Source organism: Bombina bombina, chromosome 1, assembly GCF_027579735.1.
Source record: "Bombina bombina isolate aBomBom1 chromosome 1, aBomBom1.pri, whole genome shotgun sequence".
In the NCBI taxonomy this organism is placed as follows: Eukaryota; Metazoa; Chordata; class Amphibia; order Anura; family Bombinatoridae; genus Bombina; species Bombina bombina.
In genome coordinates, this window is record NC_069499.1 from 301,694,575 (window position 1) to 301,707,423 (window position 12,849).

The 12,849-nt window shown below is 37.4% G+C and overlaps 1 protein-coding gene across 2 annotated transcripts in view; it reads left to right on the top strand.

The window, feature by feature from the left end:
* Positions 1–12,849, top strand: part of SEMA5B (semaphorin 5B) — a 754,887-nt gene that overhangs the window by 708,582 nt on the left and 33,456 nt on the right. For both annotated transcript variants that reach the window (XM_053698073.1, XM_053698072.1), the window contains 3 exons: positions 9,772–9,921; positions 10,074–10,118; positions 11,319–11,524. In XM_053698073.1, the coding sequence (XP_053554048.1) occupies positions 9,772–9,921; positions 10,074–10,118; positions 11,319–11,524 (401 nt within the window). The remainder of the gene's footprint in view (positions 1–9,771; positions 9,922–10,073; positions 10,119–11,318; positions 11,525–12,849) is intronic.

A 12,849-nucleotide genomic window follows, 5' to 3' on the forward strand; every position in this document is an offset into this window, starting at 1 on the left:
GTGCGCTGGCAATTGCTCACTTGCAATCTTAAATTCTGGCAGCGGATTGCTGCCCGACAGAGGCGAGTTGGGGCGGACAGGTGCGCATATGTATGCCCCTGTGCGCCCCAGTTTGATAAATTGAGCCCTAATAATAAAAAGTGAAATCAACAATCCAACACCACAATCCAACACCCATGTCCACTATAATAATACTGTTCCCATTCAAAACTTTAAAAATGAATATCTGTATGATTTTAGAACACAAAGGGGCATCTTTAAGAAGGTGCGAGCAGATATGATGAGTAAATAAAGCAGTGTTATGTGTTAATTATGAAAGAAAAAACATTTGTGTTTAATTTACCTTTAAGACAGAGCATCCAGCTTTAAATAACTTTCCAATTTACATCTATTATCAAATTTGCTTCATTCTATTGGTATCCTTTGTTGAATGAGCAGACATGCACTACTGGGAGCTATCTGAACACAATGGATTAGCCAATAACAAGAGTCATATATCTGCAGCCACTAAACAGCAGCTAGCTCCCAGTAGTGCACTGCTGCTCCTAAGCTTACATAGGTATGCTTTTCAACAAAAGATACCAAGAGAATGAAGCAAATTACATAATAGAAATACATTGGTATTATGTTTTAAATTCTCTATCTGAATATTAAAAGAAAAAAAAAATGTGAGTTTACTACAGTGGCCATAGGTTCCCCTAGCATAAGCCCCTTCATAATCCTCAGACCACTAAGGGCCAGATTACAAGTTGCTCGCTATTCAGCACTTTCGCTTGTGTGGAAATGCCGCCAGAAGTAAACTTTTAACAGGCAGGTTAGTGCTTGTATTACAAGTTGAAAGTAAAATGTTTGTGCACGGGCAAACTTCGGGATTTTATATCTTTGTATAGGATACAATTTTCTATTTATTTTTAAATATATATTTCTGATGTATTTTTTTGTAAAAAAATATTAATACCTATATATATATATATATATATATATATATATATATATATATATATATATATATATATACATATAAATATATATACTAGGGATACATTTTCGTTCTGAATATTCGGGCTGCACTATTCGGTATTCGTTTCGTTTAAAACTAAACGAATACTCAATTTTTCTTAAACATTTACATTTGTTTTTGTTAAAATGAATGTAAATTACTTCAAAGCTGAAGGTGAAAAGTTCACCTGTAGCTTTAAATGTTACCTTAATGTCCTCTGGAGAGCGCGCTAAGGTAAGTATTAACCTGTTAAAAAAAATAAAGTAAACAATGAATACTGGCAATTTTCGTCAGTTATTTTTCGTTTACTTTAATTCTTTTTGTGCATTCATTCGGATATTAGTTTTGTTAAAATTAAACAAAAATCAGATTTTCGTCACAAAAGCACATATATATATAGGAATATCTTTTTAAAACATACATAGAACATTTTCCCCTAAGTGAAGAACATTGGAATTTAAAATATCTACAGTATGCTCACAGCAAAACACATTATCCTATAATATAAAAGGCCAAGTGTGTTTGGACAAAAACACCTGGCCTTCTACATACTGACCTCCTGGCTTCTGGACCGGGTGTGAAATGCGGGCGGGTCCGAACGTGATGTGGACGGGGACGGGCGTGCTGTGGGCGGGGCCGCGAGAGAGCTCAAAAGAGGAGGGATAGGGAGAGTGCAAAAAACAGGGAGAGAGACAGTAAAAGAGAGGGGGGAGAGAGCAAAATAGGGGGAATATAGAGTGCAAAAGAGAGGGAGAAAGACAGCAAAAGAGAGGGGGAGAGAGAGAGCAAAAGAGAAGGGGAGAGTGCAAAAGAGAGGGAACAAAAGAGAGGGGAGAGAGAGCAAAAGAGAGGGAAGAGAGAGCAAAAGAGGGGAGAGAGAGCAAAAGAGAGGGAGAGAGACAGCAAAAGAGAGGGGGAGAGCACAAAAGAGAGGGGGGAGAGAGAGCAAAAGAGAGGGGGGAGAGAGAGCAAAAGAGAGGGGGAGAGAGAGCAAAAGAGAGAAGGGGGAGTGACAGTGCAAAAGAGAGGGGGAAGGGAGAGAGCAAAAGAGAGGAGGGAGAGAGAGAGCAAAAGAGAGGGGAGAGAGAGCAAAAGAGAGGAGAGAGAGAGAGCAAAAGAGAGGGGGAGAAAGGGGAAAAGAGAGGGGAGAGAGAGCAAAAGAGAGGGGGGAGAGCGCAAAAGAGGGGAGAGAGAGAGTGTGCAATAGAGAGGGGGAAGAGAGACCAAAAGAGAGGGGGAGAAAGGGGAAAGGAGAGGGGAGAGAGAGCAAAAGAGGAGAGAGAGAGCGTGCAATAGAGAGGGGGAAGAGAGAGCAAAAAAGAGGGGAGAGAGCTAAATGGGGGAGAGAGAGAGCAAAAGAGAGGGTGAGAGACAGCTAAACAGAGGGGGAAGAGAGCAAAATAAAGGGGGAGAGAGAGAGCTAAAGAGGGGGGATAGATAGAGCAAAAGAGAGGGGGAGAGACAGCAAAAGAAAGGGAGAGAGAGAGAACACGAAAGAGATGGGGAGAGAGCGCAAAAGAGGGAGGAAAAGAGAGGGTGAGAGAGAGAGCAAAAGAGAGGGGGGAGAGAGAGCAAAAGTGAGGGGGAGAGAGAGCAAAATAGAGAGAGGGGGAGAGAGCAGAAGAGAGGGGGAGAGAGAGAGCAAAAGAGAGGGGGGATAGAGAGAGAGCAAGGGGTGGAACGGCTGTATTGCAAAAAATGGCCCGTGTACACAGGCTTTAGGACTAGTTTAATAATAAAATGTATTAAAAATTATTTTCTTGTTTTCAGGTATTTGAGAGGAAAGTGTATATATGTATGTATATACACATATAAACATGTATGCATATGTGTATGTATATATATATATATATATATATATATATATATATATAGATATACATATATATATATATATACATACACATATTTAGACATGTATATGTATGTATATATTCACAATATAGCCCATTATATTCAAATACCTTGTCATAAACCATATTCCTTTTAACCCTTATAACTTTTTTATATTTATGTGAACAATTTTATTAATGTATATATAAGTGTAACTGTTTATTTGAATGTATTTATGTAGTGTCTAATGCACTTGTGCGGTTGCGTTTACTTTTAACTTGTAATACACAAGCAACTTAATGCGGGCACGACATTTTAATAACGCGTGTGCTAACGTTAGTGTGCCACTTGTAATCTAGTCCTAAATGGGCAGGTTTAGTTGCTACCTGCGGTAAATATCTTTCTAAAGAACACACATTCTAGTCATAAAAAACTGCAGATATCTTCTTGTCTTCTAGTTTTGCAGGTATTGCCCTCTGCAGTTTCTATTCTGCAGCAAAATATCATACAGTGTTCAGTATAAACTATAATTATTCACATAATAAAATGATGTTTCTGTGACTGAAGTGATTATAAAAAAAATCTTTTATGGCGTTTTTTTGTTTGAAGCAGCGCCTTTATTTTCCTCAGTGTTTTGTTCGGAATAAATTACAAAATCTCTTTCTGTAATGAGGCTCTTGTCAGCCATGGTAATTACAAATTTTTATAGAAATTAATTAAAGGCAGCAAAGTGATTTCGATAGGAGTTACATTTATTTCTAAACAAACACTGAGTACTTAATCTGCAGAAACAACCAATATGTCACAGAGTAAACTGGCGCCATGCAAAAATTTTGCATTTGGAAATGTTGCACCATTTAAAAAGTTATTCTGGCACCTGAGTAGGCTTTAGGATTATGATTGGTGTTTGGCCTAATAAAGGGACATTCATTTTATATCCCCCATAAAATCTTTAATCAAGTACAGTAAAAAAAAAAAAAATGAAAACAAAAACTGGCATCTACATTTATTTTTTATTTTACAAGGTTTTCATGTAACTAACCTCAGAAAATTGTGTTTTTTCACTGCCTGTTTAGAGGCTGGAGAGCATTCTGCAGAATTCAGAATTCTGACCTTGCAATAAACTGTACAGTGTGTATTTAATCAGTGCAGAAAGTAATTTATATTTATTTATTTATTTATATGTAATTTGTATTTGCCCCTAAATGGCCACATCAGAGGATATTAGATAAGAATCCTTCAAATGGTATTTCTGTGCTCTGAAAAACAATGCCAACTTTGCTTACATTTATAGTGCTAAACAATTATTGTGTATATGTGTGTGTGTGTAAACACAATGTGATACTGCCCCCTCTGGCAGCCAAGGGGTTAACCATAATCCATTAGGTGCATAAACATTATCAACACATAACATTTTAATGATAAATCGGCACCACAGGCAACATTTTAAATGAAACATTATGATCTTCGGCAGTTTGCCGGTAATATTTTGGTAAATACCCCACAGCAACCATAATTTTAGGCGACTTAGTTATCTCATTGTAACCTTACAAGTTTAAAGGGACACTGAACCCAAATTTTTTCTTTTGTGATTCAGATATCAGGGCATATGTAACAAGCTCCGTATGGAGCTTGATGCCCCGTGTTTCTGGCGAGCCTGCAGTCTCGCCAGAAACAGCAGTTATGAAGCAGCGGTAACAAAGACTGCAGCTCCATAACCTGTCCGCCTGCTCTGAGCAGGCAGACACACATTGCCGGAAATCAACCCGATTGAGTACGATCGGGTTGATTGACACCCCCCTGCTGGTGGCCGATTGGCCGCAAGTCTGCAGGGGGCGGCGTTGCACCAGCAGCTCTTGTAAACTGCTGGTGCAATGCTGAATACGGCGAGCGTATTGCTCGCCGTATTCAGCGAAGTCTGGCGGACCTGATCTGCAGTGTCGGATCAGGTTCGCCAGACCTTAATAACTAGAGGCCAGAGCATGAAATTTTAAGCAACTTTATAATTTACTTCTATTATCAAATTTTCTTCATTCTCTTGGTATCTTTATTTGAAATGCCGGCCCATTTTTGGTGAACAACCTGGGTTGTCCTTGCTGATTGGTGGATAAATTAATCCACCAATAAAAAAGTGCTGTCCAGAGGTCTGAACCAAAAAAAGCTTACATGCCTTCTTTTTCAAATAAAGATAGCAAGAGAACGAAGAAAAATTGATAATAGGAGTAAATTAGAAAGTTGCTTAAAATTGCATGCTCTATATGAATCACAATAGAAAAAGTTTAGAGGACAGCGATTTTTTAATTTGTTTGTAAGTAAACAAAAAGCTACAGAAGTCAGACTGTTTCCAGATAAATGATTCATGAACTTGTGCAGATATGGAGTGTGGGAGACTTTCTACCGACATGTATCCAGATATGTTATGTTTGTGTTACTGAAACCTCACACAGACAGATGTTCTACAGACATACACCCAGATATGTTATGTTTGTGTTACTGAAACCTCACACAGGCAGATGTTCTACAGACATACACCCAGAAATGTTATGTTTGTGTTACTGAAACCTCACACAGACAGATGTTCTACAGACATACACCCAGATATGTTATGTTTGTGTTACTGAAACCTCACACAGGCAGATGTTCTACAGACATACACCCAGAAATGTTATGTTTGTGTTACTGAAACCTCACACAGGCAGATGTTCTACAGACTTACACCCAGAAATGTTATGTTTGTGTTACTAAATATTCACAGCAGAAAATGTTCTACAGACATACACCCAGATATGTTATGTTTGTGTTACTGAAACCTCACACAGGCAGATGTTCTACAGACATACACCCAGATATGTTATGTTTGTGTTACTGAAACCTCACACAGGCAGATGTTCTATAGACATACACCCAGATATGTTATGTTTGTGTTACTAAATCCTCACAGCAGGAGATGTTCTACAGACTTACACCCAGATATGTTATGTTTGTGTTACTAAATCCTAACAGCAGGAGATGTTCTACAGACATACACACAGATATGTTATGCTTGTGTTACTGAAACCTCACACAGACAGATGTTCTACAGACTTACACCCAGATATGTTATGTTTATGTTACTAAAACCTCACACAGACAGATGTTCTACAGACTTACACCCAGATATGTTTGTGTTACTGAAACCTCACACAGACAGATGTTCTACAGACATACACCCAGATATGTTATGTTTGTGTTACTGAAACCTCACACAGACAGATGTTCTACAGACATACACCCAGATATGTTATGTTTGTGTTACTGAAACCTCACACAGACAGATGTTCTACAGACATACACCCAGATATGTTATGCTTGTGTTACTGAAACCTCACACAGGCAGATGTTCTACAGACATACACCCAGATATGTTATGTTTGTGTTACTGAAACCTCACAGCAGGAGATGTTCTACAGACTTACACCCAGATATGTTATGTTTGTGTTACTAAATCCTCACAGCAGGAGATGTTCTACAGACATACACCCAGATATGTTATGTTTGTGTTACTGAAACCTCACAGCAGGAGATGTTCTACAGACTTACACCCAGATATGTTATGTTTGTGTTACTAAATCCTCACAGCAGGAGATGTTCTACAGACATACACCCAGATATGTTATGCTTGTGTTACTGAAACCTCACACAGGCAGATGTTCTACAGACATACACCCAGATATGTTATGTTTGTGTTACTGAAACCTCACACAGGCAGATGTTCTACAAACATACACCCAGATATGTTATGTTTGTGTTACTGAAACCTCACACAGGCAGATGTTCTACAGACATACACCCAGATATGTTATGTTTGTGTTACTAAATCCTCACAGCAGGAGATGTTCTACAGACATACACCCAGATATGTTATGTTTGTGTTACTGAAACCTCACACAGGCAGATGTTCTACAGACATACACCCAGATATGTTATGTTTGTGTTACTAAATCCTCACAGAGGAGATGTTCTACAGACATACACCCAGATATGTTATGTGTGTGTTACTGAAACCTCACACAGACAGATGTTCTACAGACATACACCCAGATATGTTATGTTTGCGTTACTAAATCCTCACAGCAGGAGATGTTCTACAGACTTACACCCAGATAAGTTATGTTTGTGTTACTGAAACCTCACCCAGACAGATGTTCTACAGACATACACCCAGATATGTTATGTTTGTGTTACTGAAACCTCACACAGGCAGATGTTCTACAGACATACACCCAGATATGTTATGTTTGTGTTACTAAATCCTCACAGAGGAGATGTTCTACAGACATACACCCAGATATGTTATGTGTGTGTTACTGAAACCTCACACAGACAGATGTTCTACAGACATACACCCAGATATGTTATGTTTGCGTTACTAAATCCTCACAGCAGGAGATGTTCTACAGACTTGCACCCAGATAAGTTATGTTTGTGTTACTGAAACCTCACCCAGACAGTTGTTCTACAGACATACACCCAGATATGTTATGTTTGTGTTTTTGAAACCTCAAACAGGCAGATGTTCTACAGACATACACCCATATATGTTATGTTTGTGTTACTGAAAACTCACACAGGCAGATGTTCTACAGACTTACACCCAGATATGTTATGTTTGTGTTACTGAAACCTCACACAGACAGATGTTCTACAGACATACACCCAGATATGTTATGTTTGTGTTACTGAAACCTCACACAGACAGATGTTCTACAGACATACACCCAGATATGTTATGTTTGTGTTACTGAAACCTCACACAGACAGATGTTCTACAGACATACACCCAGATATGTTATGTTTGTGTTACTGAAACCTCACACAGGCAGATGTTCTACAGACTTACACCCAGATATGTTATATTTGTGTTACTTAAACCGCACATAGGTAGGAGATATACTACAGACACATACACCCAGATATGTTAGGTTTGTGTTACTGAAAACTCACACAAATAGTAAACTCTGATTAACGCCTACACATGGCCACATTATGCTCTGTTATGGCACTAAACTGAGCTGCTGTCCATGCACAGAAAGATATTAAATTTATACAGACTGATGTGATTTGCACATTCAGATCATGGAGCAGGAAACCAGCAGCTGCAGAAAAAAGGGTTCTGACTTTACAAGCAGGTTCTAATCTGTATCAAAGATTTTGCCTTCCAAGTGAAAAGAAATAATAGTACAGCTTATGTCAGTTCTCTGATAAAGCCACTCAACATCTAATCCTTGTTATCAAAATGCCAGCATAAGAGCCCCATTTACAATACAGACTTCAGAAAATCTTCTCTTCTTTGATGACTAGGGAGGGAGAATTATTACTGACGAATATGGGCAACGTGGCACATTTGAAGAATAAAAAATTATATTCCTCTTTTATTGATGCACATAAAGCCTTTAGTTTATCATTACTTACTCTTAGAAACAGTAAAAATATACTGGTTTTAGCTAAAATGTTAGGAGAAATATCTATTTTGTTCTGGGGGTTCTGTCAGTCTTATACATTAACACATCGTTTTCATGTTTCAAGTTGTATAGAAAACTCTGACAGACATACTTGTATTAAAAAAAGATTGATAAATCCAGCCAATTTAAATTCCTTCTTCCTACACACTAAAGTGGGTTATAATAATACATCCGTTTGGCACAAGCTGTAGTTAATTATCTAGAGGTCCATAGTGTATTTTATACAAAAAGAAAGCCTTGTTTTATACATATAAGGGAAAGTAACTTTCTTCCAATGTATTATTGGAGAATTTTACAAAGACAATGATTTTCTTCTGGTGTATAGACAGATTAAATCACTAAGGCTACTGGACTTTTACAATTGTACACTTTACTATCTGGTAGTAAAAACAAAATGTGTATTGAATTGACATTTAAGAAATGCATAGGATATATCTGCAATTAGGCACTGCATTGAAAAATAAATGTTTCAAAGTAATTTAAAGGGACCTTAAACAGCAAATAATGGTTGCATATAATGATGTATTCAAAGCACAGATTAGTTTGAGAATATTATGTAGATTTAAAAAAGTAACATTTTAAATTGATATTTGAATATTAGTTGTTTAAATATAAAAGAACTAAGTCTTAAGTTTTAGTTCCTATGAAGTACTTTAGTTTCTATAAAATAATTGGTGCTGTCATTTTAAAACCTTCATTTTCCTTTTATCTAATCTCTTTTGCTGAGTACAATTTGAAATAACTTTACCAGGCTAAAGTGATCACTGTTCTTCTTAAAGAAATTTTGTTTGCATGAAAAGTATATTTAAGCATTTTACAAATTTGATCTTTTAAAAATGCGGAAGTTCTGTTTTGATTTAAAGGGACAGTCTACACCAGAATTGTTACTGTTTAAAAAAGATAGATAATCCCATTCTCCAGTTTTGCATAACCAACACAGTTAAATTAATACACTTTTTGCCTCTGTGATTACCTTGTATCTAAGTCTCTGCAGACTGCCCCCTTATTTCAGTTCTTTTAACAGACTTGCATTTAAGCCAATAAGTGCTGACTCCTAGGTAACTCTACGGGTGTGAGCACAATGTTATCTATATGGCACACATGAACTAATGCCCTCTAGTTGTGTAAAAACCATCAACATGCATTCAGATAAGAAGCGGCCTTCAAGGGCTAAGAAATTAGCATATGAGCCTACCTAGGTTTAGCTTTCAACTAAGAATACCAAGAGGACTAAGCAAAATTGATGATGAAAGTAACTTGGAAAGTTGTTTAAAATTACATACACTATCTAAATCATGAAAGTTTATTTTTAACTAGACTGCCCCTTAAAGGCATGTATTTGCACAATACAGCAGAGATGCCAGAGATAGAGATAACTAAAAGTATTTTCTGGATGGCTTTGGTTGCTGTAATAAATTTGTAATATTTAAATCCTAGGGGGTTGGACTGAGTGGTCAGAATGGAGCATGTGCAATGAAGAGGGCACACAGTATCGCAACAGGTACTGCGAGATCCACCTTCCAGGACCTTCACAGTGTGTTGGGAATAGCACTCAGTACAGAGACTGTATATACAATGAGATACCAGGTATGTGTCATTACTGCTAAACAAAAGCAACAACAGTCAACAAAATAATGCTTTATATGAAACTCTTTTTTTTTATTGTATTGCTTCTTTGCTGGTTATCTATCTATTCTATTCTGGTTATCTATCTTTTTTTTTATATATATATTATTCAGTGATTCTTCCGGCTTCAAGCATTGATGAGAACACAGAATGTGGAGGTAAAGTAATTAACAACTTATTTATAATATATATATATTTGTATTATTATATATTTTTTAAAAGGGTCAAAAACATTTTTGCTTGCATCACTAGCCACCACTGTTCATTTCTAGAAAAAACTTCAATGTATGAAGTTTGCACGTAAGCCCCCTTTTAGATATGTTATGTCTCTCAAATAATATTGATTTAAAAAAACGTAGTAAGAAAATAATTTATTTGTTGTTGCAAAAAAGTTGCAGTATATGTTCATGGATACAGAATAGGCACCTTATGTTTGCCTAAGAAATAGAGCTTTGAAAGGATTCTGCGCTTGTAGTTTGGTGTACAGGAAAGCCTTGTACTGGTTCACTATAAGGTATCGCAGTCTGTAGCAAATCAGCAGGATGCCAAGATGTGGCAGATGCACAGTATTTGAAAGCAGCCTTATTCATCTGATTAGATCCCAGGATCATGTAACACAGATTCTGGGCTCAGTATGGAGATTTCTCATTTCGGCTGAACAGCAATCAAAAGCGTAGAAGAAAAAACTCAATGAGGGAGAAAATCCTATGAGATGCTTGAGAGGGAACTTGAGAGAAACAGAGATGTACGACATTCCTGGGATAATGTCACATGGGGCGGATTGGGCAGCTGCCTAGCTCTCTCTGTCTGCTAGGCATGTTTGTGATCATACTTGTTAAGGGAAAGGGTTAACCTCTTTGCTGCTTTGATAAACTAGCTGATGATATATTTATGCTAATGATGAGATTGACTTTGTAGCTTAGTTTATTTAGGAAATTGTTCTGATCTCCAAATACAAAAATCTGCAGCAATAAACACTCACCAAACTGGGAGCATTCCTGGCATATGAACACTAGCAGGGAGGACAAATGTCCAACCATATGATTGGCCACATTGTGCATTACAAAGTCACCATGCTGTGCTCATCACACACACAGGCCAGAGATATGAGCAGTTAGATGGAAAGTTACTCAGAGCAGCTGTATGAGCTGTTAAATGAGGTGTCGGGTGTAATTACCAGGCTTGGCAACTGTAGCTAACACAGATTTTCTCTTGTCCATTAATTCTTATGGCCTCAGGAGGCTGAGAGGTCAAGCAAGTGGCAACATCAGCATTTCCTGTTACTGTACAGCTTGTCAGAAATTGTGCCGTACAAAACCGTGCCCTTTCACAGGTATCTACCACCTCTTTTCTTGCAGGGTTCAGTTTGATTCACCTGATCGCCACTGGGGTATCGTGTTTTTTTGGCTCTAGTCTCCTGACGTTCGTGATCTATGTATACTGCCAGCGGTGTCAGAGACAGTCTCAAGAATCAACTGTCATTCATCCAGCAACCCCCAACCACCTCCATTATAAAGGCAGCTCCACTCCGAAGAATGAGAAATACACTCCTATGGAGTTTAAGGTGGGAAACAGAACAAGGGGATTGGAGGGAGTCATGTAACTACAGGGATTTTGGGTGTGGAGACAATCACACAATGTAATGTGGAGAGATACTCACATAGTTTAGAGTTGAAAGTGATGCAGTGTGGCATCAGAAAAGGCTCCATGATGTTGAAAGGCCATATAAGAGGCCCAGGATGTGCCATGGGAAGAGGGTCAATAATATTTAGTTAAAAGGTATTGGGATGTGTGTAGTGGCACAGTGAGAGTGTCCCTCAGGTAAGTGTGTTTGGATTGTCCTCTCACTTCAGTTAGCTTCCTGCTATACTTACAAATATACACATTTGTAATGAAATTGATTGGGTTGGTTTTGAATTGATAGAGTTTCTTCTGGGCATAAGACATGCATTCTGTGCTCAGAAAAGTATTCTGTGCTAGGTGTGAAAGAAATAAAATTGACTCTGTGGACCACAGAGTCAATTTTATTTCTTTCACACCTTGCACAGAATCCTGTGGTGTCACACAATAAAGGTAGTGTATGTTTCGCAAATGGATTATTTGCTGGGAGTTAAATGGACATTGTAGTCCTTTTTTTCTTTTCTTTTTTTTTTTTTTGCTTAGTCTTAAAGAGGGCATTTTAAAATATTGTTTTTTTTTCTGGTCATGGTTTAAGATGGATGCACCTTTCTAGCAATACAACTGGATATGTTTTTCCTTTTCTGCAAATGGACATTAGTAGGAAGTTCCCAGTTGATACCAATATTCTGTTTAATTTAATTGTAAACAGGTTTTATGCATAAATGTATTTAACATTTTTAAATGCTGTTCTTTGAAATTTAAAGGAATATGAAACCCAAACATTTTCTTTTGTGATTCAGGCAGAGCACACCATTTAAAACAAAGTTTCCAATTAACTTCTATTATCAAATTTGCTTTGTTCCCATGGTATTCTGTGTTGAAGAGATACCTAAATAGGCATATGAAGCACTAGATGGCAGGATAACATTCAAGCAAAACTGCGGCAATATAGTCCTCCAGAAATGGGCCAGCTCCTAAGCATACGTCCCTGCTTTCCAACAAAAGATACCAAGAAAAAGAAGAAAAAATTATAATATGAAAAATTGTTTAAAATCGCATTCTCTATCTGAATCACGAAAGAAACATTTTGGGCTCCATATCCCTTTAAGAAGTAACATTTTTGAGTAGTTTTACTATAAGGAAGGGATACATTCTGTTCTAGGAATAAATACAAATTAAAAGTAAAGGATTCTGGGAGTGGAGTGCATCCACTCTGTACTGGGTAAAAGTGTTAGCGATTAATTCTGTGAGTTTTATAAATGAATATGG